This window comes from Leptodactylus fuscus, chromosome 8, assembly GCF_031893055.1.
Source record: "Leptodactylus fuscus isolate aLepFus1 chromosome 8, aLepFus1.hap2, whole genome shotgun sequence".
In the NCBI taxonomy this organism is placed as follows: Eukaryota; Metazoa; Chordata; class Amphibia; order Anura; family Leptodactylidae; genus Leptodactylus; species Leptodactylus fuscus.
In genome coordinates this window covers 3,019,865-3,045,898 of record NC_134272.1, presented here as the reverse complement: position 1 = coordinate 3,045,898, position 26,034 = coordinate 3,019,865, and the positions used below count along the sequence as shown (strand labels likewise).

The following is a 26,034-nucleotide window of genomic DNA, read 5'->3' as shown; positions in this document are numbered from 1 at the left end:
CCCAGACGGCCATGAAGACTTGTTCACAACATCCCTGTGCACACAAGCTTTCTATCCTTTACATCCCCCGTCAATGCCCCCTTTTATGCCACAGGATCCCTGTGTAATCTTCAGTCCCGTGCACCAGAGGACAGGGTTAATAAACTTACAATAGACAGCGAGCCCTAATGTGAAGGAGACCTGGGGGCCCCTGGCTTTTGGGCCCTGTAATCCACAGCCTATCCATTTCTCTTGTACCCTGCTTTATAAGGGCACATCATGCTGGAGCATATCCTCAGGCTCGTAGGGGTGCGACACACTTCCCTCTTGCAGGTCCTTGTCGCCTCCGGTCCTCACCGCCATGCTGTTATTTGCTGAATGCATTTGTCTGGTAAAATGTGACGTAAATGAGAAGTCCCTACAATTAGCCATAAAAGGCAGCGTGGCCCGTGTGTGCGATCGGGAAGAATTCTTATTTGAGACATGAAACTTGATGAGTTGAAGACTATTAAGCCGTAGAAGTTTACTAATAATAACCCTGATGACGGATTAGATCTAAGTAATGTATTTAGTTGCTGCTTTTTAAGCATCTCTGAAGTGCCCTCAGCACATGAACAAGCTGATGAGACGTCGCTGCTTCTTTTTTTTTTTCCAGGGTGACCTGAAGACCTATCTAAGTAATGAGAAGGAGAAGCTGAATGGAGAGAGCGAGGTCCTGCTGCTCCAGCGGATGGCCTGTGAGATCGCCGCCGGCCTGGCCGTAATGCACAAACACAACTTTGTACACTGGTATGTGCACTATTCACACTACACAACGTACGGACAGTTTTGTGTTCAGAATTATAAAAATTTAGGAAAATCAAAACTTATCAAAATTGCTCATTGTGACTACCAAGGAACACACAACTAAGACGAGGTAACGCGGTGAATGTTATATACCAAGGGCAAGCTGGATTTAACACTGGTTGCAGAGATGTTGGGGCAGTTAGTTTCGGCACTGATACCCCTGCACTGTCAGAGGGGATAGGCCGGGGGTAGGGAACCTTTGGCTCTCCAGCTCCTGTGAAACTACAACTCCCATCATGCTCCATTCACTTCCATGGGAGTAAGAAGAACGGCAGAGCAAGGATGCATGCTGGGAGTTGTAGTTTTCCAACATCTGGAGAGCTGTACGCTCCCTACCCCTGGGCTAGGTGATGAGGGTCCCCCCTTAAAGGTACTCTTCTATAGACTTATACTGTCGGACCGCTATTGGGACCCTAAACCACAAGTCTTTAAGACGTTGAAAGTGGGTTTAGTGTCCCAAATAGATCTGACAGGTTCCCGTTTAACCATTGCATGACCAAGACGCTCCCCTTATCAGGTTAAGTGTTTAAGAAAGAGATATTCCCAATAATTGCACCCAATATGCACAAGACATGCCATAAATGTCTTATAGATACGGGTCCAAGTCTCGGCCATGATGCCGTCCTGTGATTATTGGATGTTCATGACGCTTTACCGTATAGTGATATCGGAAGATGTGCGCTCTACGTAGTCGCTCAGTGCCTTGCATTATTCTAGAGCTCATGTGAAGGAGCTGATGGCGTCTGCACATGTACAGTTTAGTCCTTTTCCTTGGTTTCTGGTGAAGGCGCTGCTGGAGACGTTCTCGCCCGGGCACCAGTTTGCTCTATGACATCACTTTGTCTGGTATGGACGATCTCGGTATCTCGCCTGTCACTGCGCAGATACTTAATCTGTGGCCTGAGAACGCACTTGTTGCCATTCTTTACAAATAGTTGACATCTGACACTTGGTTTCGAGTGCAGTTCCTGACCTCTTGGTTTAAGAAGTCCCACATGCCGTCTAGACCATGCTCTGGGCATCGCGTGCAAGGAACAGCGTGTTCGGCGGGGGGCATACATTTTGTGTTCCGGCTTCTTTCGCTTTATGAGATCCCAAAAACATTGACTTTTACTGAACCTGGTCTTGTCTACCTGCAGTGACCGGATTTATTCTCCACTTAGCAATTCTAGAGAATTTTACAGCCCAGCATCAATTCCCCCCCCCAATTTCTGTGCTGCTTGTATAGACGTGCACTGCTGAATGCCTGATCCATATAGAATGGTATAAATGATATAATGGTTTCCATGCAGAGTGTTCCTTTCCCTCGTAGATGGGGAGACCATATGACCTATACATTGAGCAGACCCCGGGCCGCTTCTCACCTCGTAGAGCTGCTGTCAGTCTCATCTGCTGACTATTGATGAATAAACACTTGAGATTCGAGGCTCATTTTACATTGATCTTTTTGAAACTGGATCTGTCCATGTAGCAGTGAGGTCGGCGTGCGAGAAATTCTGGCTACCAGCGGCTCGAGTTCACGTCAGGATGGATTTCCTAAGACTTCTTACATGTAATGGGTTTATTGGTTCATACACACAAATGGATCAAGTGTCCTGCAAAAGGATGAAAACTGTCTCTGGTTCCAAGTATAGATGGTTACCCAGTATATAGCGCGGCTGTATCTCTGCACAGAGACGGCACGTCTAAGGGCCACACAGCCGGACTTCTGACCCACAACCAAAATCAGTCCGTTACTAATGTATATGATGGAGTCTCACTACATATAAAGCTGCTAAAAACATTGAGCGTTGTCTGATCTTTTGGGGGCAGCACATTCAGGGTCACATCACAACTCCATTTACTCGCCTTATTGAAGGAGTTGCAGGACGTTACGGCAAGGTGTGGTTACATGATGGGAGTTGTAGTCGCTGTATAGCCCTAGACCAATAAACCTATAGTCCTGACAAAGGATCCTGTACGTCTAGAAGAAAGAAGGGTTGGCTATTGGCGTAGATGGGGCTTCTCTAGTATCTGGAAGGCTCCGGCGCAGGATCTGACTGAACGCCATCTTCTGAAGCCTATAATATTAGATAGGGGATCTAGATTTCTATAGGTTTATTCTGGTGGCCATATTTAGAGTTTGGGGGAATTTTCCACTTTTATGGACTAATTGGCATCTGCCACAAAGGGATTGATTTCTGTCCTTCTTGCCTTGATAGTAATTTATGACGCCATCGTGTTCTGCAGCACTTTACAGGAGACTCTATGGCGATATATGGTATGAAGTGTGCACCATATGTGTATTCACATCCCCAGCTATAAACGCCATATGTGTAACCTCAATCCTTATGGGGTTTCTATCCTCTATAAATACGGGGGGCTGGTACTTGCCTTATTTGATATTGAAAGACACAATTGGTCTAATTCCATGTTGCAATGCATGACCAGGGGCAGCCGCGGTGCCGGATCTTGTCACCGATCCCTCCTTCTGAAGATCGCGCTGTAGTTAAGAATGGAAACCCACAACTTCTTACCTTTTGTAAGGCACTAACTCGGGGTGTGACCCGGGGCCGTTGTTCTGTGTCGCCCACAACGTTTCCTTGGCTTGTTATTGGATGTTCGTTCATCTTGTGTGACGTTCCATGTGCCGTCCGTGTACACGTGAGAGCTGATACTCGTGTTTACTTCCAGCAACAATATCCTGATGCTGTCTGAGTTACAGGCAAATCTCCAGCATCAGTGATTTTGTTGTTGGAGGTCAATGAATGCGGCCAGGCAGCCTCTCTGGATCCCCCAACCCAAATGTCACGGCCTCTCCCTTGTTTGTGTTTTCTGCCCCTCTCCTGTAGGCTGATGCATTGAGGAATCCATTGACTTGCATAGAGCGGAATTACCTGCTGGGTAAATACATCTGCTTTGATGCATCAATACTAAGGGGTATTCTAGTAAGACAATGTTACCGTCTATCCAAAGGGTAAAGGGTAACATGAGGTTCGGGCTTATCACAAGAGCTGCGCTCTGACTGCACCGTCAGGTCACGCTGCGTACACGGAGACCCCGGAGATAGCAGAGGGCAGTGCTTAGCAATAAATACATACCTTGAGTGTGCGAGCCTTGTATCATTCCCATAGACCTTTGTAATGTCCGTACAGGCAGAATTTGTCCAAGTGAGGTAACCCTTACATTGCCTAGAGTCCGTCCCGTCCCCATCCCCCCCCCCCCATGTTCCCGGAGGAGGGTTTGTTATTTAATGTCTATGAACATCTTCATGGTTAAGTTGTTGTGTCTAGCAGTATGGACGGCGACCAATGTCCGTACCATGATGATGATGATGATGGGATTACACCGGTATTTCCTGGGTCATGGTTTTTTTTATTGCAAAACTGAAAAGGTTAAATTGTGCACCTGAATGCACTAGTGACCGTCCTGTGTGTTTTAGGTTTATCATGTCTGCAATATCCTGTGAGCAAAGAATGTCTCCAACTATTTACTTTACATGTTCTACTGAACGATGGAGACCTGCAAATAGCGCGGCGTACAATGTGTGCACCTGATAGACCTGCACTGAACTGCCCAGGACTATATAGGTATATACTGAACGATGGAGACCTGCAAATAGCGCGGTGTACAATGTGTGCACCTAATAGACCTGCACTGAACTGACATATCTGTATCATATTTATATACTGAAAGATGGAGGCCTGCAAATAGCGCGGCGTACAGTGTGTGCACCTGATAGACCTGCGCTGCACTGACCAGGACTATATAGGTATATACTGAACGATGGAGGCCTGCAAATAGCGCGGTGTACAATGTGTGCACCTAATAGACCTGCACTGACCGGGACTATATAGGTATATACTGAAAGATGGAGGCCTACACATGGCGCGGCGTACAATGCGTACACCTGATACACCTGAACTGACCGGGACTATATAGGTATATACTGAAAGATGGAGGCCTGCAAATAGCGCGGCGTACAGTGTGTGCACCTGATAGACCTGCACTGAACTGACATACACTATGTGATCAAAAGTATCCGGACACCCGGCTGAAAATGACTTACAAGTTGGTGGCGCCCTCCATGGGTAATGCTGGATACAATATGGTGTTGGCCCCCCCTTAGCCTTGATGACGGCTTCCACTCTCGCAGGCAGACGTTCAATCAGGTGCTGGAAGGTTTCTTGGGGGATGGCGGCCCATTCTTCACGGAGTGCTGCACTGAGGAGAGGTATCCATGTAGGTCGGTGAGGCCTGGCACCAAGTCGGCGTTCCAAAACATCCCAAAGGTGTTCTATAGGATTCTAGTCAGGAGTCTGTGCAGGCCCGTCCATTACAGAGCTGTTACTGTGGTGTCGCCACTCCGCCACAGGCCGTGCAGTATGAACAGGTGCTCCATTGTGTTGAAAGATGCAACCGCCATCCCCGAATTGCCCTTCAACAGTGCGAAGCAAGAAGGTGTGCACTTGATAGACCCGCACTGAACTGACCGGGACTATATAGGTATATACTGAATGATGGAGGCCTGCAAATAGCGCAGCGTACAATGCCTGCACCTGATAGACCTGCACTGAACTGACACATCTGTATCCTATGTATAGGTTGACATCTTAAATATTGTCGTTTTCCCTCCATATCTCATTGATTCCATCCTATTTTGTTTTCCAGTGATCTGGCCTTAAGAAATTGCTTTGTGACATCTGATCTGACGGTAAAAATCGGAGATTACGGAATAGGATTCAGCAGGTACAAGGTGAGCGGCTGCCCCAGGACCTGGTTATCTCTGACCTTCCGGATTTCCTTTGCTCTATCACATTGTAATATTATCATTGCTCTTAGGAACTTCTGATTTCTTTCATGGCTTGTTACACAGAACTGTGGTTGACTCCATTTACTAAAGCTTATGATGAATCCCTTTCCTCCTGCACACAAATACACATGTATATAACTTGCACACTTGGCACCTGACATGCGTATTCTTAGACCCCATACAATACAGTGAACAGAGGATACAAGCCTTTGGCTGGAATAAGCCTGTAAGCCGGGCCATGTGTTGTGTGAGACCTTGCAGAGGACCCAACCATAGCAAAGAGAGTCTGGTGCAAATCTACAGAATAGGCAGCGACCACTGAGGTGCGGCTGGTCCTAAACTCTCCTCACTGCGGGTTTTCTGCAGCGAGTGTATAGGGTTTGTTCAGTCCACGTCACCGGTACTGTAATGAGGGTTAGCTGAAGCAATTCTGCCTGCACTAACACACCGTGAGCTCTCAATGTGGCCCCGGCCTGGAATCTGGATGCCGCTATACCAATGTATTACTGGTCAGTTGTGTTACCAGATATTGCAGACCCCTGAACTTCCGGTTGGCCTGAAGGATCGCCCATGTGTACCAATATTTTCTGTATATATGGGAAGGTTCTGTAGGTGTTTTTTTAGCAGACTCTTAATTACATTGTGTAGTTTGACACTTCCTCACTAGGTGGCAGCAGAACCTTAACCTCTGAGACCACACATTGATACAGACAGTGTTGGCTATATGGTATATATATGTATACGTGTGTGTGTATATGTGTGTGTGTGTGTATATATATATATATATATATATATATATATATATATATATATATATATAGTCAGATGTAGAGGCCTGAGAGGGGGTGTAAGGGATTGTGAACTACAGGTGAGAACGTCGGCACTTATATGGCTGCCTGTCTGGGTTTGGTGCTGAGAATTCTCTAATGGCCAGTCAGAATAATAGACCCTGGTGACGTGTAACCTCACAGGGCAGGACCTTCTCGTCTGACCTGTCCTTGGCAGATACTTGAGCTTATTGTCTGTCCTTCCCTGATGTCCTCTTACTCATCTTTTTTCTTTCTAAACTGATCTTTATTATTTCTTTAATTATTTTGCAGGACGACTACATGGAGACCTCGGAGGAGAAATTCATCCCAGTAAGATGGATGGCGCCAGAGCTAGTGACGTTATATCAAGAACGAGTGATCGCTGCAGATCAAACCCGTGCCAGCAATATCTGGTAGGTCACAAGTCCCCGACTAAAAACAGCAAAAGTGGTTTAAAGGTGAAGATTGGTGACATAAATTAATATTGATTTACTCCTTTGGATAATGCAGAGTGTACCGATTCTTCACATAATGCCCCTGTCTGTAGGTGTTGTGGTTAGTATTTGTTAGGGCGCCCCCTGGTGGTTGGTCTGATGCCCTCTCATTGGTCACATATGCTCGGCCGTCAGAGGATAGTCCATGTGGCTGCCATAAATGTGTATGGAGACGACCTCTGGGCCCCAGAGCAGACGGGGCCGGTCCTGACCACTGGATCGCTTTTATGTCCATCCATTAGCTATATCTCGGGGTGTCTCCAGCAGACGATCCCCTTTTTTCTCCTGACTATTGGTGCTAATAGCTTTGTGCTTTCTCTTCTAGGTCTCTGGGTGTAACTCTCTGGGAACTCTTTGACAGCTGCTCCAAACCTTACGCCGAGCTTTCAGACAACGAAGTCTTAACTTACGTTATAAAAGAGAAAGAAGTGAAACTTCCTAAACCTCAGCTTGAGCAGCCATATGCAGACAGATGGTAATGACTAACCTGTATCAGATATCCAAAGGATTGGTGTAAATGTCTGATCACTGGGGGCCCAACTGCAGAGACCTCCACCCATTCTAGAAACCTAGATGGCCGGGCTGCCAATGATCCTGTATTTATCACCCACTGTACCCTGTAGATAGGTGCTAAACGCTGCTCATGGGCTCCCCTGTAGGGTTGTCTCACCTTCTATTATGTCTTAGGCCCGGTTCACACCTGCATTCAGTGTTCCGCATCGGGGACCCCTGAACGAAAACCTATATGCATTAAAAAAAACAATTATATAGGAAACCACACGGACCCCGTAGACTATAATGAGGTCCGTGTTGTTTCCGCTCGGTGTCTTGCAAGCAGCACTTCTCTCTCTCCCCAAGCGGAATACTGAACACAAGTGTGAACCGGGCCTCAGTTTTTGGTAATATTTGTGTTTACAATATAAAAAGAAAATTGTTTTGTGGTTTTAGTGAAGGAAATGCCTGGTAAAAAAATAAATTGCTCCTCGCCTATCCCTGTTGTGTCCGCTGTTCCATCCAGTGACTGTAGAAGCTCAGGGCCACTGCGGCCGCTCACTGGTCACATTGGGTACCGGTGATTTCACTGCTGGGGCCTAACGTGACCGCTGATGCCAATGATTTGGCCAGGCCGGTTCTAGCACTTGACAAAACAGTGGACCAAGGATCGGCGATATCACTTAGTAATCTTCAGTAGATTTCAGTTTCTCTTGATTTCCACCTTTACGCCTCGGATCATGTTGCTGATCAGCCAGGTTAGATATAGTTATGTGCAAGTTGACGTAGTGCTGTGAACTTACCCGGACAGCATAATAGTTGTGGGCGCCCCCCAACTGATGTGGTCATGAAGCGACTCTGCAGGTAGTTTCACGTCTCTCTACAATACAGGTGATCTTTGCTGCACAATAAGGGATGGGCCTTAGACATGTCACAGCCGTATCGCACTTCTGACAACGCTATCTCCTCAGACAACGTGGCACTGTGTGACTTGCATTGTTTCCTGGACTGAAGAATCCCTTCAATTCTAACACTTTCAATTTGATAACATCAGGAATGACCGTACGAGCCGGAGAAACTTTGCTCAGCTAGTTTCACAAGAGAGTTTTGCACTTTGTCTTATGGCTCCTCTCAGCCAAGCTGCAGGCCTTAGGCCTTGAACTAATGGCACCCTCTGAATCTGGTGCTGGCTGTGCGGGTCGGAGTTTGCAGCTGTAATACAAGTGCAGGAAGGCGTCCACGTTCACGTGTGTGAACCTGGCCAAAAAGCAGAGCTTTGATTCCTTATCATGGGGCTAGGGCAAGTGCAAAAATACCGACAGCAGAACTTGTCTTGTAATGAAAGAAGCAGCCCTGCATGTGCAAAAGTAATAGACATGGCAGAAGAAAGTCCAGGGGCTTTGTGCTGAACTTCAGTTTCCAGTTTCTACTGCTAATAGTGTCCATTGCTCTTATCCTTTGATGGCAAGGGACATGATAGTGTAAATGTCTCCATAGACCTGTATAAGAAGTGTCTTTAGTGTGTGATCTAGATACCTGCTTTGGCTCATCTGTCTTGTCTTTGCGTTTTCTTCTAAGGTTTGAAGTCTTGCAGTTCTGCTGGCTACCTCCAGATAAAAGACTCACAGCAGAAGAAGTCCACCGACTACTGACATACCTCCGGATGCAAAGCCAAAGGGAGACTGAAGCCGACTTCGAGCAACGCTGGAACTCTCTGAAACCAAACACTAACAACCGGCAGCCTGCAGTGAATAATCTGGCCTTTCCCATCTTGGAGCACTTCAATGGCGACGAGCTGGGCCGTGAACTAGATGAAGTTCTTACTGTGACCGAAACCAGCCAGGGGCTCAGCTTCGAGTACGTGTGGGAGGCCGCCAAAGAGGATCACTTCGAGGAGCACAGTCACTCGGACTCGGACGCGACGGTGAACTATAATAGCCTGTTTTTCCCGGTGCCTGTAGATGTTTTTCAGAAATCTATTGCAGAAATAGGGCAAGGAAAAGCGGAGCAAGCGAGCAGAGAAGAGACCCTTTCTGTCCCAGAGGTTGTCCCGGTGTTTGACGCTCACAACGCCTCTGTCTCTAATGAATATTACATTCGATTGGAAGAGCAAGGTGAAAGCAGGTTGGACTTTGATAACCGCAGCGATCACAAAGAACGGAAAGATGGAAATCTCCAGTTCATTGCTCTGGCCGATCTCGGGTCTGCAGGGGCCAGTAACAATAACAATTGCTCTGCAGTGCCCAATAAGTCAAGTATTCCCGATTACCTTTATGTTTCGGGCCGCCCCTCTTTTCCACTCCAGGAACCTGTAAATCGTCTTGACCTTCCAGACGATGTGACTTTCTCTGACTTTACAAAAAAAAATGCTGTTGATCCCGAGTCTCCTCTGAGCGGATCCAAGAAGGGGGGGCAGAGTCTCTTTGACGCAAATACTTTCCTCTTTGACAGTATTTCAGATACAAATTTAGCATTGGCCGAATTGGAAGAACTTTCAGACAATTTTTTTTTCTTGCAAGAGAAAAACCTATTGTCCGACCATCCAAAGTCGGCACCGAATAATGTCGGGTCTAAGAACATTTTTGAAGACACTAGTGACCTGGACATTGAGCTCACACTGGCGGACCTCGATACCTCCTTCCTCAATTTCTCTGATGAAGTGTTGACAGGTAAACCAGATCTTGCCCATAGAACGGACTTAGAACAAGCAGGTAATGCTGCACATGAGGACTTTCTCCAAGACATCCCCAAGGACACCCAACTTTCTGGAAAGGACCTTGAAAGCACAACCAAGGATGTTGGAAGAGATTACACTAAAGACATTGTAAGAACGGACACAGTTGGATCGGTTACAGAAAGTATTGATCTGTACAGATCCTTCGATCACGCTGGTAAGGTTCATGATGATGTTACAGGTGACGACAAAGCCTTTCCTAAACCCGTTCTCAAGGGTTCCACTATTGATGCTAAGAAACCTGGAGAACTTATCAATGGGGACCTTAATATAACTCCACTCCTTGTAAAGACTTCTACTTCCCTGGATTCGTCCAGTCACGACAGCTTGTTAGAGGATAGCGCCTCAAACTGTACGCAGTCATTGGTACCATCCGTAGGAACCCCAGACTCTCTCGACTCTCTGGAAAATATTCTAGAGGCCGACGAATCGCACAAATTCACCCCTTCTGACAAACCTGCCGATAGCGGCTACGAGACGGAGAACCTTGAATCTCCGGAGTGGACCTCGCACGTCAATGGCTCCTCCGGCCATTCTGTAGCCAATCCCGATGCGTCCTCTTTTGCTGCGCCTGTTATTATTATATCAGAGGTTGGGGCGAATGACGGGGAACTGGATAGTAAAACACACAAATCTATCAATGGCAGTAACCACTCCTATCGAGACTCCGCTTATTTCTCTGATAATGACTCTGAGACTGAGAAGAAGCTTGATGTGTCCGAAATCAAAGCTGCTGAAAGTGACGGTACGGGTTCTCCGCCACGCGAACGAGACGTCCTAGAAGAGAAGACTAGTAGTAGCTTTCCTAGGAAGGTCCTTGTGCCGGGGGAGTGGGCTGCAGATCTGTCTTTGAGTTCAGACCAGAACGTAGCAGATCCGTCAGTACATGACGTCACCTCCGAAAACGATGAGGAGATTGTGAACCCCTTTGGTCCTTCGGAGGTTTTCTGCTCCGTGAACGCGATCAAAGAGCTGCCATTTTTGAGCCACAGTGAAGGACTGAAGCTTAAAGAGCCTGATATGGAGGGGAAATACCTGGGAAAGCTGGATGCCTCTGGCCTGCTTGACTTATCTGAGGACGGCATGGACGCCGATGAAGAGGATGAAAACAGCGACGATTCTGATGACGATATTCGAGCCTTTAACCTGCACAGTTTTAGCTCTGACAGTGAAGACGACACCGTCCACCCAGTTCCTATTGTGCACATGGAAACGGATGACGGGAAAAACTTGAAAAGCCTAATAAAAGTGCGCAAGCCCCTGTCCGACAAGCAGGAGAAGAGGAGCAGGAAAGCGGTTTCCTTTTTCGATGATGTCACCATCTACCTATTTGATCAGGTAATGACCTATATTTCATTGCAGATGTGAAAGGAAACCAAACTCCCCAGTAAGGGCGGGTTCACATCTCCGGTTTGCGCATCTGGCGGGTTTCCGTATTCTGCCTTGAGAAACTGGACAGGGGATGGAAACCCAGCGGTCAGATTTCAAACCCATTCACTTGAATGGACATGCAAAGTGACCGCCCGTGTGTGTCTTCCGTCTGTCCGCGGTGAAACCATTTTTTTTTAACTGGACACAAAGTCCTGTATAACCGACTTTGTGTCACACTAAAAGAAAAATGGTTTCGCCGCGGACAGGCAGAAAACGCACACGGGCGGTCACTATGCAAGCCCATTCAAGTGAATGGGTTTGAAACCTGACTGCTGGGATTCCATCCCCTGTCCAGTTTTTTGGGGCAGAATACAGAAACCGGCTGGATTGGGTAAAGTGTGAACCCGCCCGAATACGCCATGGCCATGTGTTTCTGTGAATACTTCTGTATTCAGGAGACTGCTGCTGTTTTTGTTGTTTCTCTCTGGATCTGCAATGCTGTGCAGGTTGTGTTCTCTATTACCAGCTTTTCCTTGTAGCCGGCAGAGTCCGAGATTATTGCACCTGCAATGGAAATTTGGTTTCATGATGGGAAATGACGATGTTTCTGTTCGGCAGTAGCGTATCCTCCAGGCCACAGACATTGTTAGATTTCTGGTCCTGTCCTTCCTTACCTGTTATCTAAAACACTCATTCACTTTATCCTCTTTTCTTTTAAATTAGGAAACCCCAACCAAAGAGCTAGGATCCCGAGCGTTGGACGCCAGCAGCCAAAGGTCTAGTAACAGCAGTCCGGTGTCTCCATCTGCCCCTGGTTATAGATTTGCAAATTCTGAAAGCTCCACTGATGAAGAAGGTACGGGGACATGGCGGCTGCTGTGATGGTTGGGTAGAATGACTCTGTGGAGTGCATTCAGACATGGCAGGTTTGCAGCACACATCCTGCACCACAAGGCTCCCACACATTACAGTAGAGTAAGTGTGGATGAGATTTAGAGAAGACGAAGCAGAAAAACCTGCAATGTATCAGGACAAGGTCTGCAGCAGCTTGTATAAGTGCGAGCGCCCTGATCACATCTGCACTCGCCCTGAGGGACTTTCTGCAGCAGTTTCACCACAAATCTCTGGCAGAATCCACGTCTGTTACTTGGGTTGTCGATTTGCTGTGAAATCCTCCCTGTGCAATGTGAAGGGTGAAACTCCCGGATAAGTCCATATGCTGTGACTATAAAATCTGCTCCACTGGTCGGTTCCCCTGTAGATGTTAGTGTCTCCTCCACCTCGCTGTACTATAACATGCTGTGGACGTGCCCCTAACCCAAGTTGTCAGCTTTACTGCACCCTCCGCTGTGTTGTCAGTCACCCCCTGCTGTATACTAATAGACTTGTATTCCTAGGTGGCGGTTTCGAGTGGGACGACGACTTCACATCTCCTGAGCCGACTTTTATTAACAAACCACCAGCAAACCCCATCGGCTCCAAAGTGTCCGTCAATCCGTCAAAATATTTCTCCCCTCCCCCACCACCTCGGAGCCCTGATCAGAGCTGGACCCATCCACCCGCGCCCTTTTATTCAAGATTCTCCATTTCGCCAGCAAACATCGCAAATTTTTCTCTGACGCACCTGACAGACTCTGATATAGAGCAGGGTGGTAAGTGTTCGCTTGTCTATGTCGTGTCCTAGACCCCCCCCCAGGTACGGGCCGGCCAGAAACACAACTTTTCTAGGTTACGTAGCTGTTTGCTCTTGCATTATACCCAGTGATAAGATGGCTGCAAAGAACAAATCATCTGGACTTTATTATTTCCAGATTAGCTGTAAAGTGACATTGAACTAATGTGTGATAGAAGCAGATGTGTGATGTGCGGCTCTGAGAGAGGAGCAGGTGGAGCGCCCGCGCGGGGGTTAATGTTTTACTGCGGCTGAATGCGAGAGGGAATGTAGGCTGGGGTGATGGGGGCCATTACTTTCTATATACCGCCACTAGCTTATAGACATACTGGCCCCTGGTTACACTGTGGGGTGCAGAAGATCCAACTCTGGGTCATGTGAGAGGAAAGCTGGGCTATTAGATATATTAATGTATGTCCTGAGTATACGGTCCATAACCCCGTCCAATTCTATTGATTGGGGCTGAGCTGCAGAAGGATCACGTGACTGACAGACATAACCAGATTCTGGGGTGCCGGATCCCCTCCAAACCCGACAGACCCTTCTATAGTCGGCGAGTCTGACCGATCTTGTCGCTGCCAGTCATGTGACTGACCTGACTCTGCTGTTATTTCGCTGTCCCTCCCCCCTATAGAAGCGGAACCCTGAAAATAACAATGCAGGTGTGAACTCAGCCTTAGGAGAAAGCGAACACCTGTGTCCTGTGCAAGGTGTCTACAAGCGTGTTTGCTTTAGGAACATGCAGAAGATCTCGGAGGGTGACAAACACTGCGGGAAAGTTAATCTCCTGTTTACTCTTTCATTTCTATCTTCCTTCCTAGTGTTCCCTTAAACAGTATTTGCATCGTGTGTGTATAGCACAAGCTAGCAGCTGCCATTGGTCCGTGTACAGATTCCTGCCCCGCCAGTCAATGGCGGTCATAGCGTGTGCATTGTATGCTAAACAGGCCCTGGGGGAGCGCGGTACTGGATCAACAACTCATTGACACGAAGGCTGCTGCGAGGAGTCTTATGATCTCCCCAGCCTGTCTGCAGGGGTGAATGCACTGCCAAATGTGTGCAGGACGTCCTTAGTACTATCTGGGCTCCAGAGGGCCAGTCTGTTGGTGCAATAGTGCCCCCTAGCTTACTCAGTGTCAGCCCTGGTACAGCAGGACGTCCGAGGGGTTTATCAGTACAAGCAAAATAAAGTGACTTGCACCTCTCTGTGACCCATCGTTGCCTCCAGTCTCTAGCCGGCCCGGCCTCGCCCCTGGTATTGCCCGGCACACACGAAATGTCCTGACACCAACTCGGCCAATCACTGCAGAGTCCGGTCACTGATCTGCCTTGTGATTGGCTGAGGGAGTATCTCCAAGCTTTTGCTGTGTGTCAGAGATGATAGGACATGGAGCCCAGTGACCTGGAGGAGAGCGGAGGACCCCTTTATGCTACCATGCCTCTCTAGCCGTTCTCACCTTATTTTCTATTTGCTATAAAATTCCTTTAACTGTTTAGTGTTTATTTATTTTTTTTCATTTGTGAGTTTTTTGGGCAGGGGGCTTGTAAAGGAGTTTTCCAGGACTATACTAAGAGCTGTGACCTCTTGGCTACTAGCCTATCCAAATGTCTTCTTTAAGACACAACACCCCTCTATCAGCAGTGGTTTGGGGGTTTTGCCCCCCGTCAGGTCACTGGCGCTCACTAGATCAGACGTCTCAACTACTTCTGCATTTCCCTTTAAAATGTCATCTCCCATTCTCTCCAACCAGGCAGCAGCGAGGACGGCGAGAAGGACTGACTCCATACCTGAGGAGCGGCTGCTGACGGGCGCGTTAGGCGGAGGACATACGTGCAATGTTGGGATCTCTTATCGGAGAGGCGCGGGGACATGTGCTGCATGTAAAATGTACAGACAGTATAAATGACTATTGTGCAATGCGATTTCTCCCCTGCGCTCCTCCAGCCGTGCTCGACCCCTCCCCCAGCGCTGCTACTGTCTGTACATGTGAAGATGTAACTGCAGTCAGGGCGCTCAGTGGGGTCGGGACTGGGAACTCGACATCTTATTGTGCCCAAATAGTGTGTACATACAGGTGTATAAGTATCTGCAGTGTCCGTGCTTATGTAATGATAATGGGTAAGTGACCATGTCGTATCGATGACGTTCCTGACTATGTATTGCTTCTTATTGCACTGTAATGTTTCTCGCATATCTATATCTGTACAGGATTTTTTAATTGTTAAGAGGATAAAAACAAACAAACCTGCTTGTTATAAATTTTATCTGTATGAATGTTTGTGTTCTTTGCATTGTACATCGTGTAAGAAGCTGCTGCTGCTGGGACGACGCGAGCGCTCAGACTTATATGCTGTATTTTTTGGGGGGGGGGGTTAACAGCAATACTTCCTTCTTAGGTTTAGGATCTCCATTCTGCGTCTTTCAGAAATACATATTGTATGTGGGTGCTCGGCGGAGACTACTGATCGGGTGGGGGCCACTCCTGTACCCATAATCCCAGTACCAGGGCTCAGAATGGGTTGGATAATGATATCTGCCTAGTTCTCGGCCTGTGACGCTTGTTGCATGATGGAGGGTTTATGGGATTGATCTGATGCATAACTGAGATTTACTGCCCTGTGGTTTTGTGTGGGGATCTCTGGGGTTTGAAGATGGGAACATAAGAGCGGGCAATGGTGTAAAATACCCATTGTTTCCCAGCTAATAACCCGTCACTGGGATCCCACTGAGTGCTGCAGCGATGATGCCCCGCACTTCATGTACATGACCAGTGTACCCAGACACTAGCCTCAGTGGTCATACTGGTATATATGACATGTGACTCCTGAGGCCAGTAACTGTCTGCCGCTGTCACATGACTGATGTCATTGCTGCAGGACCTGTGAGGGTCCAACAGATTGAGGACGGTCTGTACCAAGTTAAGAAGTTATAACATTATCATCGCTGGGGGTCTGACCATTTAGGCACTCACCGATCCTGAGAATGGGGGCCCAGGTTCCCCATACTGATGGAGTAGGAAGCTGAGTGCGTTCCCTATTGCTCAATTCAATCTCTATGGCAATGCCGTAGCCTGCGGAGTGCTGGACTCGGGGCACATGCCTGACCCACCGCTCTCTGGATTTGTGGTCGCACCCTACAGATCATGAAGTTATCCCCTATCCTAATAATAACTTTATTCCCCTCCTGCTCTTAGGCGACTTTCTTAAAATCCTGGACACTCCCCTGTAGACCCCGGTCACCCCCTGGCATGGCCGGTTTGGTAAATACTTGTATTTCACATGATAGAAATCTGCAGCGTTCTCTTCTCTTGACTCTCTGCTTGGCGTCTCCATTTTCCTTTCTGGAAATGCTTGAACGAGCCCCGCCCACTTTCTAGGAGTGCCCCGCCCTGTTGTCAGGTGCAATGGGCACACCTAGTTGTCCACTTATATATAACCTTTTAAAAGTTGTGAAAAATCAGTCAATGCTGGAAGGCCCCGGACCCCAAATTGTAAGGCTAAAAGTGACCGTGTGAATAAGACCCAATAGAGGAAAGAGGCTGAGTACAAGTAGCTTCCAAAACAGGCCTGTCAGGAGAGCGCGGACCCTCTCACTCCCCTCTAAGAAAACTGAACAGTGAAGAACATGGGGGGGAAAAAATGTAATATGTGAATTTGGTCTTATTGCTGCCTGACATGGACAGGTCTCCATAACTGGGGTCCTCTGAGGGGAGAAGGATACCAAGGTGATGTTATGGGGGGGCTCTCCGAGTTTGGCCCTGGTGTTCTGCAGAATCTAGCACCACAGCAGGGCTCCTGTTTGCTCCTGTGTCGCCTGCTGCTCTCTTCCCTTATTTAACCAGTTCTCTCCCCATTTTGACCGGGTTCACACAGTTCTCGCCTGTTGCATTGCTGGACTTGACTGATAAATAAAAAATGTTGCAAATATTTGGGGCGATCCCGGACCTGTCGCACGTACTTGGGGCGATCCCGGACCTGTCGCACGTACTTGGGGCGATCCCGGACTCGTCGCACGTACTTGGGGCGATCCCGGACTCGTCGCACGTACTCGGGGCGATCCCGGACTCGTCGCACGTACTCGGGGCGATCCCGGACTCGTCGCACGTACTCGGGGCGATCCCGGACTCGTCGCACGTACTTGAGACGATCCCGGACTCCTCGCACGTACTCGGGACGATCCCGGACTCCTCGCACGTACTCGGGACGATCCCGGACTCGGGGGCGATCCCGGACCCGTCGCACGTACTCGGGGCGATCCCGGACCCGTCGCACGTACTCGGGGCGATCCCGGACTCGTCGCACGTACTCGGGGCGATCCCGGACTTGTCGCACGTACTCGGGGCGATCCCGGACTCGTCGCACGTACTCGGGGCGATCCCGGACTCGTCGCACGTACTCGGGGCGATCCCGGACTCGTCGCACGTACTCGGGGCGATCCCGGACTCGTCGCACGTACTCGGGACGATCCCGGACTCGTTGCACGTACTCGGGACGATCCCGGACTCCTCGCACGTACTCGGGACGATCCCGGACTCCTCGCACGTACTCGGGACGATCCCGGACTCCTCGCACGTACTCGGGACGATCCCGGACTCGGGGGCGATCCCGGACCCGTCGCACGTACTCGGGGCGATCCCGGACTTGTCGCACGTACTCGGGGGCGATCCCGGACCCGTCGCACGTACTCGGGGCGATCCCGGACCCGTCGCACGTACTCGGGGCGATCCCGGACCCGTCGCACGTACTCGGGGCGATCCCGGACCCGTCGCACGTACTCGGGGCGATCCCGGACTCGTCGCACGTACTCGGGGCGATCCCGGACTCGTCGCACGTACTCGGGGCGATCCCGGACTCGTCGCACGTACTCGGGGCGATCCCGGACTCGTCGCACGTACTCGGGGCGATCCCGGACTCGTCGCACGTACTCGGGACGATCCCGGACTCGTCGCACGTACTCGGGACGATCCCGGACTCCTCGCACGTACTCGGGACGATCCCGGACTCCTCGCACGTACTCGGGACGATCCCGGACTCCTCGCACGTACTCGGGACGATCCCGGACTCGGGGGCGATCCCGGACCCGTCGCACGTACTCGGGGCGATCCCGGACTTGTCGCACGTACTTGGGGCGATCCCGGACTCATTGCACATATTCGGGGTACTCCTGGGTGGATGTTCTAATCGTGACTTGACGGGCCTGATCCTTGATGGGACGGGTCCTCTCTCTGCTGCTATGGGGGGGGTCTACTGTGAGCTTTGTATTATATTGATGTCTCGTTGTTTGTGTTCGGCCTCCCCTTCTATAGGTGCGGACCCTATGGCTGCTCTCGGAGTCTTACTATTTGCTGTGTATATTTGTGGATGTTTCTTTTATTAGTTCTCCCCTTTATAGGGTCTGTGGTATCAGGATTGGGGGCGGCTCCAGTAAATCTCCTGGGCGCAGTCGGCCATTATAGATAATGAGGTTGGTAGCGGTGGGGGGAGGGCAGAGCTTGGACAGTGTAACACTATACGTCTCACGTATGTTATTTATTTCCTAGTATCTATCTACATGGTAACAGACTACAAACACAGCGTGTAGTCTGACCCCGAAATCATCCACTTATGGTGTACAGACCCTCGTATTGTGTAATCATGGACACTCCCTCATCTGATTAAGCGTTGTACACACACACTCTTGGATGCATTGGAGCAATAAATATTACATATAAAATCGCATGCAGCTGTTATAGGGTTAATGGTCACAGCTGGACGGACCTGCCCTCTTGTACGGACTGGGGGGGCCCTACTTACAGAGGAGGGTGTTTGGGGTCCTCTGGTAGCCCTTGTATTACCCCCAGTCATAGCGCTGCCACCTACAGGCCATAACTATAGTGCAGACTAGTTACTGTATATGTTATAGACGTGTACGATGTGATATGTGTCTGTGCATCAGGATATTATCCCCCCGTTATGTATCCACAATGAAGACCCCGCACTCGCTCAGTCCCCTATAGATTCTATATAGGTAATACGATGAGGAACATCCGCGGGATGTAAACTAGACTGAGCTCTATCTGCCATTCTCCTGGCAGACGTCACCCCAAATCCTGTTCCCCGACATAATATTTATAGGGATCCGAATACAAAGTGGTTAAACCGGTTTTATGGCTCCGGTGACACATGTGGATGTGCAGCGAGGAATGGAATAAATGGCCGGATTGTCCGGGATTACAGGGAGAGAAAGGACATTAGTGGTGGCAGGAAGGCTGCCGCTGCTGGCTGTGTGTGGTACTGCACCTCGTACAGACAAAGCCAATCACACAGTCTGCACGTTCCAGGGCATGCTGGGAGTTGTAGTTCCACAATCATTGGCAAGCTTCAGAGTAGAGACCACTTTGTAGCAGCTAACCAGTGCTGCGGAGTTACCCATGTAGGGGGCGCTATACATGATATATATACAGGCCTCCCACTTGTTTATGTGTATATAAAGGTGTTGGTCTTTCAAAGAGGATCTTTCTCCACCTTCAGGCGCCATCTCTCCTCTGATTCTGACACTATTGGAATGTTTCCTCTCGCCCCCACCATTCCTGAGCTTCTAATCGCGCCACATTTCCTGCTGACTCCGCCCACCTGACACATGGAGTCTAGTGAGCACATCAGGCACCAAAACTACCAGCACCGACTGCTCAGGTAAGGTGGGGGCGAGAGGGAAACTTCCAACTATGCTGAATGGGTGGAGAGGGGGCTAATAAAGGCTGCAGGGTCGTCTTTAACACGAGTTCACACTCCTCAGTCTTCGGAATTTTTAATCTTACACTTGATTGCAATACAAATGAATGAACTGGCAAATTCTCCAATCCAGAGCTGCCCCCTCCTCGTCCTGTACTGCTGCCCCCTCCTCGTCCTGTACTGCTGCCCCCTCCTCGTCCTGTACTGCTGCCCCCTCCTCGTCCTGTACTGCTGCCCCCTCCTCGTCCTGTACTTCTGCCCCCTCCTCGTCCTGTACTGCTGCCCCCTCCTCGTCCTGTACTGCTGCCCCCTCCTCGTCCTGTACTGCTGCCCCCTCCTCGTCCTGTACTGCTGCCCCCTCCTCGTCCTGTACTTCTGCCCCCTCCTCGTCCTGTACTTCTGCCCCCTCCTCGTCCTGTACTGCTGCCCCCTCCTCGTCCTGTACTGCTGCCCCCTCCTCGTCCTGTACTGCTGCCCCCTCCTCGTCCTGTACTGCTGCCCGTCCTCGGGGACCCCCATTGCACCTCTTTTGGTTGCGATCTCTGCACTGATCTTGTTTTCTAGAATAACCAGCAACTCCTTCAGTATTTCTCCTTGTCCCGCTATATATGAGATGAGCATGTTGGTTTCTTTGCATCCTGCTGTAAAGCACTACCTTGTACTGAATATCCAGTATGTGGGGGAGGGGGGAGGGTTGTCCGAGGCTCAGACACTTGTGTAAATTGCCTTAACTCCAGTATACGCCGCGGGGTAACGTCAGCGACTTTCTACGTGTTGTAGTGACTGTAGACTACAGATATATATATATATATACCGGGGGAGGGGGGGTTACTTGAATTCCAGTGGATTCTACTGATCAGATTGTGTTGCCTTGCACAAGGACTGTATATACACAATCCCCTATGTGGGGGAGGGGCCGGCCTGCCCGACATAACGTATGTAAGGTGGACGGCGAGGTCTTATCGGATAGAATTGCTCTTTCAATGGTTGTACATTTTTTTTAATTTGTAAAATTTTTACTGTACATTTGATTCTCTGCATAGTGTGATCAGCGGCTTGTAATTTAAGACACTATTTAATATTCAGAATAAAAGCTATATATTTATAAGCGCCGCCTCCGCATCCTTCTTTATGTCGCTGTTACTACATGGCTCAGGGCGAGGAAGCAAAGCGTCCTGGGAAAAAGCTATGCAAATGAGCTCTGATGTGGGCGGAGCAAGAAGTGAGTATACAGGACAGCGCCGAAGCTTCAAACAGGTGGGGCGGGGGGAATAAGAGAACATTGGGGAATAAAAGGGTTAATGGTTTAATTTTGTTCATTAACAAAAATAAAGCAACGGAAGAAAAGAGAAATGTAAATCTCGTCGATATTTGGGGTGACCTTTGCCCTTTACCTTCCATCTTGGAGAAGTAAGCCCAGATCTTCTGTGGATGTCGCTTGTCCAGTCCGACTGTCTCTTCAATGAGAAATGATTGCTCAGGAATGGAGGGGACTAAAGAAATAATTGTTACTGCCAGAATCGGAAGCACGGCGCTAACGGCAGGAGGTGAGAGGTCAGAGGTGAGAGGTCCTCGCTTTATAAACAGACATTTGTCAAATGACACTTAATTTTTTTTGTGGGGCGATGAGACCTGCGGTCATTGGTTATAAATGATATATATATACTGTATCACCTGTAATGTCACCCCCTCCTCAGGGAAGTGCACACAGAAGAATTGTCACGCGTCTTTCAGTCCATATCTCTCTATTAGAGATGAGCGAACAGTAAGATATTAGATATTCGTTCTGAATAGCCGCTCAATATGTGACTATTGGAAGGAATCTGGAACCCCATTATAGTCCATGGAGAAAATGCTTCACTCCAGGGGATCCCACCATTCACCTCAGGAGGTCACCAAGTCCACTATGACACCCCAGGAAATGATGCAACACCTCTGCAATGACACTGGGCCAGCAGGGGGCGCATGTCTGGGGGCATCTAACACACCAAAGCCCCTCTATTACCCCCCTATCACAGCCTAACAACTACACACTATACACACTCACTACAACCTCTATCACAGTGGGGGGGAAATACCCGGAAACCTTCTTTACTCCCCAAATGGATGGACACAAACCCCAATGTAAGCCCCACAAACATTACCAAGCCCCCCTTTATATCACGTTCCCCATGACAAGCACAGATGGAATAGACAATGGGAACCCCCCCCCCCCCCCGACCTGTCATTGTGGATGTGTGTGATGTGTATATGTATGTATGTGTGTATATATATGTGTGTGATGTGGTGAGACCTTCCAAAAGTCACTTTTATGGCCCCTAACATGAGCCCTTCCAAATGAAGTTCCCGGCCCTTAAGCTGAGCTCCAGCAGAGATTGGGGCCCTTCAGGTGACTTCAGCCTCTACCTGCAGAGATTGGGGCCCTGTCACTTAGTCCAGCCTTCACCAGCAGAGATTGGTTGGCCCTTTGGGTGAGTGGAGCCTTTAAAAAGCAGAGATTTATGCCCTTGGGGTGACTAGAGCCTCGCAGCAGCAGCAGCGTTTCATTTTTTTGACCCTTGGGGTGGAGGCCTAAAAAATTGATTTGCAACCCCCTGGGCTGTTGTTATTCACAATTCCTGCCTAACCAAAGCCCTATATATCACACAGCTCAGCTTCTCTCCTCTATCCTATAACCCTATATATCACACAGCTCAGCTTCTCTCCTCTATCATATAACCTTATATATCACACAGCTCAGCTTCTCTCCTCTATCATATACCCCTATATATCACACAGCTCAGCTTCTCTCCTCTATCCTATACCCCTATATATCACACAGCTCAGCTTCTCTCCTCTATCCTATATCCCTATATATCACACAGCTCAGCTTCTCTCCTCTATCCTATAACCCTATATATCACAGCTCAGCTTCTCTCCTCTATCATATACCCCCTATATATCACACAGCTCAGCTTCTCTCCTCTATCATATACCCCTATATATCACACAGCTCAGCTTCTCTCCTCTATCCTATAACCCTATATATCACACAGCTCAGCTTCTCTCCTCTATCCTATACCCCTATATATCACACAGCTCAGCTTCTCTCCTCTATCCTATAACCCTATATATCACACAGCTCAGCTTCTCTCCTCTATCCTATAACCCTATATATCACACAGCTCAGCTTCTCTCCTCTATCATATAACCTTATATATCACACAGCTCAGCTTCTCTCCTCTATCATATACCCCTATATATCACACAGCTCAGCTTCTCTCCTCTATCCTATACCCCTATATATCACACAGCTCAGCTTCTCTCCTCTATCCTATATCTCTATATATCACACAGCTCAGCTTCTCTCCTCTATCATATAACCTTATATATCTCACAGCTCAGCTTCTCTCCTCTATCCTATAACCCTATATTTCACACAGCTCAGCTTCTCTCCTCTATCCTATAACCCTATATATCACAGAGCTCAGCTTCTCTCCTCTATCATATAACCTTATATATCACACAGCTCAGCTTCTCTCCTCTATCATATACCCCTATATATCACACAGCTCAGCTTCTCTCCTCTATCATATAACCTTATATATCACACAGCTCAGCTTCTCTCCTCTATCCTATACCCCTATATATCACACAGCTCAGCTTCTCTCCTCTATCCTATACCCCTATATATCACAGAGCTCAGCTTCTCTCCTCTATCCTATACCCCTATACATCACACAGCTCAGCTTCTCTCCTCTATCCTATACCCCTATACATCACACAGCTCAGCTTCTCTCCTCTATCCTATACCCCTATACATCACACAGCTCAGCTTCTCTCCTCTATCCTATACCCCTATATATCACAGAGCTCAGCTTTTCTCCTCTATCCTATAACCCTATATATCACAGAGCTCAGCTTCTCTCCTCTATCCTATACCCCTATATATCACACAGCTCAGCTTCTCTCCTCTATCCTATACCCCTATATATCACACAGCTCAGCTTCTCTCCTCTATCCTATAACCCTATATATCACACAGCTCAGCTTCTCTCCTCTATCCTATATATCACACAGCTCAGCTTCTCTCCTCTATCCTATAACCCTATATATCACACAGCTCAGCTTCTCTCCTCTATCCTATAACCCTATATATCACACAGCTCAGCTTCTCTCCTCTATCCTATAACCCTATATATCACACAGCTCAGCTTCTCTCCTCTATCATATACCCCTATATATCACACAGCTCAGCTTCTCTCCTCTATCCTATAACCCTATATATCACACAGCTCAGCTTCTCTCCTCTATCCTATACCCCTATATATCACACAGCTCAGCTTCTCTCCTCTATCCTATACCCCTATATATCACACAGCTCAGCTTCTCTCCTCTATCATATAACCTTATATATCACACAGCTCAGCTTCTCTCCTCTATCCTATACCCCTATATATCACACAGCTCAGCTTCTCTCCTCTATCCTATACCCCTATATATCACACAGCTCAGCTTCTCTCCTCTATCCTATACCCCTATATATCACACAGCTCAGCTTCTCTCCTCTATCATATAACCTTATATATCACACAGCTCAGCTTCTCTCCTCTATCCTATACCCCTATATATCACACAGCTCAGCTTCTCTCCTCTATCCTATACCCCTATATATCACACAGCTCAGCTTCTCTCCTCTATCCTATACCCCTATATATCACACAGCTCAGCTTCTCTCCTCTATCCTATACCCCTATATATCACACAGCTCAGCTTCTCTCCTCTATCCTATACCCCTATATATCACAGAGCTCAGCTTTTCTCCTCTATCCTATAACCCTATATATCACAGAGCTCAGCTTCTCTCCTCTATCCTATACCCCTATATATCACACAGCTCAGCTTCTCTCCTCTATCCTATACCCCTATATATCACACAGCTCAGCTTCTCTCCTCTATCCTATATATCACACAGCTCAGCTTCTCTCCTCTATCCTATAACCCTATATATCACACAGCTCAGCTTCTCTCCTCTATCCTATAACCCTATATATCACACAGCTCAGCTTCTCTCCTCTATCCTATAACCCTATATATCACACAGCTCAGCTTCTCTCCTCTATCCTATAACCCTATATATCACACAGCTCAGCTTCTCTCCTCTATCCTATAACCCTATATATCACACAGCTCAGCTTCTCTCCTCTATCCTATAACCCTATATATCACACAGCTCAGCTTCTCTCCTCTATCCTATACCCCTATATATCACACAGCTCAGCTTCTCTCCTCTATCCTATACCCCTATATATCACACAGCTCAGCTTCTCTCCTCTATCATATAACCTTATATATCACACAGCTCAGCTTCTCTCCTCTATCCTATACCCCTATATATCACACAGCTCAGCTTCTCTCCTCTATCCTATACCCCTATATATCACACAGCTCAGCTTCTCTCCTCTATCCTATAACCCTATATATCACACAGCTCAGCTTCTCTCCTCTATCCTATACCCCTATATATCACACAGCTCAGCTTTTCTCCTCTATCCTATACCCCTATATATCACACAGCTCAGCTTCTCTCCTCTATCATATAACCTTATATATCACACAGCTCAGCTTCTCTCCTCTATCCTATACCCTTATATATCACACAGCTCAGCTTCTCTCCTCTATCCTATACCCCTATATATCACACAGCTCAGCTTCTCTCCTCTATCCTATACCCCTATATATCACACAGCTCAGCTTCTCTCCTCTATCCTATACCCCTATATATCACACAGCTCAGCTTCTCTCCTCTATCCTATACCCCTATATATCACACAGCTCAGCTTCTCTCCTCTATCCTATACCCCTATATATCACACAGCTCAGCTTCTCTCCTCTATCCTATACCCCTATATATCACACAGCTCAGCTTCTCTCCTCTATCCTATAACCCTATATATCACACAGCTCAGCTTCTCTCCTCTATCCTATACCCCTATATATCACACAGCTCAGCTTCTCTCCTCTATCTTATACCCCTATATATCACACAGCTCAGCTTCTCTCCTCTATCCTATACCCCTATATATCACACAGCTCAGCTTCTCTCCTCTATCCTATATATCACAGAGCTCAGCTTCTCTCCTCTATCCTATATA

At 48.2% G+C, this 26,034-nt stretch overlaps 1 protein-coding gene across 1 annotated transcript in view; it reads left to right on the top strand.

Moving 5' to 3' along the window:
- Nucleotides 1-17,523, top strand: part of LMTK2 (lemur tyrosine kinase 2) — a 49,051-nt gene extending 31,528 nt beyond the window's left edge. Inside the window, exons 7-14 of the mRNA XM_075284876.1 lie at nucleotides 635-768; nucleotides 5,476-5,560; nucleotides 6,718-6,839; nucleotides 7,246-7,395; nucleotides 8,991-11,484; nucleotides 12,241-12,373; nucleotides 12,915-13,169; nucleotides 14,941-17,523. Of these exons, the coding sequence (XP_075140977.1) occupies nucleotides 635-768; nucleotides 5,476-5,560; nucleotides 6,718-6,839; nucleotides 7,246-7,395; nucleotides 8,991-11,484; nucleotides 12,241-12,373; nucleotides 12,915-13,169; nucleotides 14,941-14,969 (3,402 nt within the window). The 3' untranslated portion in view covers nucleotides 14,970-17,523. The remainder of the gene's footprint in view (nucleotides 1-634; nucleotides 769-5,475; nucleotides 5,561-6,717; nucleotides 6,840-7,245; nucleotides 7,396-8,990; nucleotides 11,485-12,240; nucleotides 12,374-12,914; nucleotides 13,170-14,940) is intronic.
- Nucleotides 17,524-26,034: the final 8,511 nt, after the last annotated feature.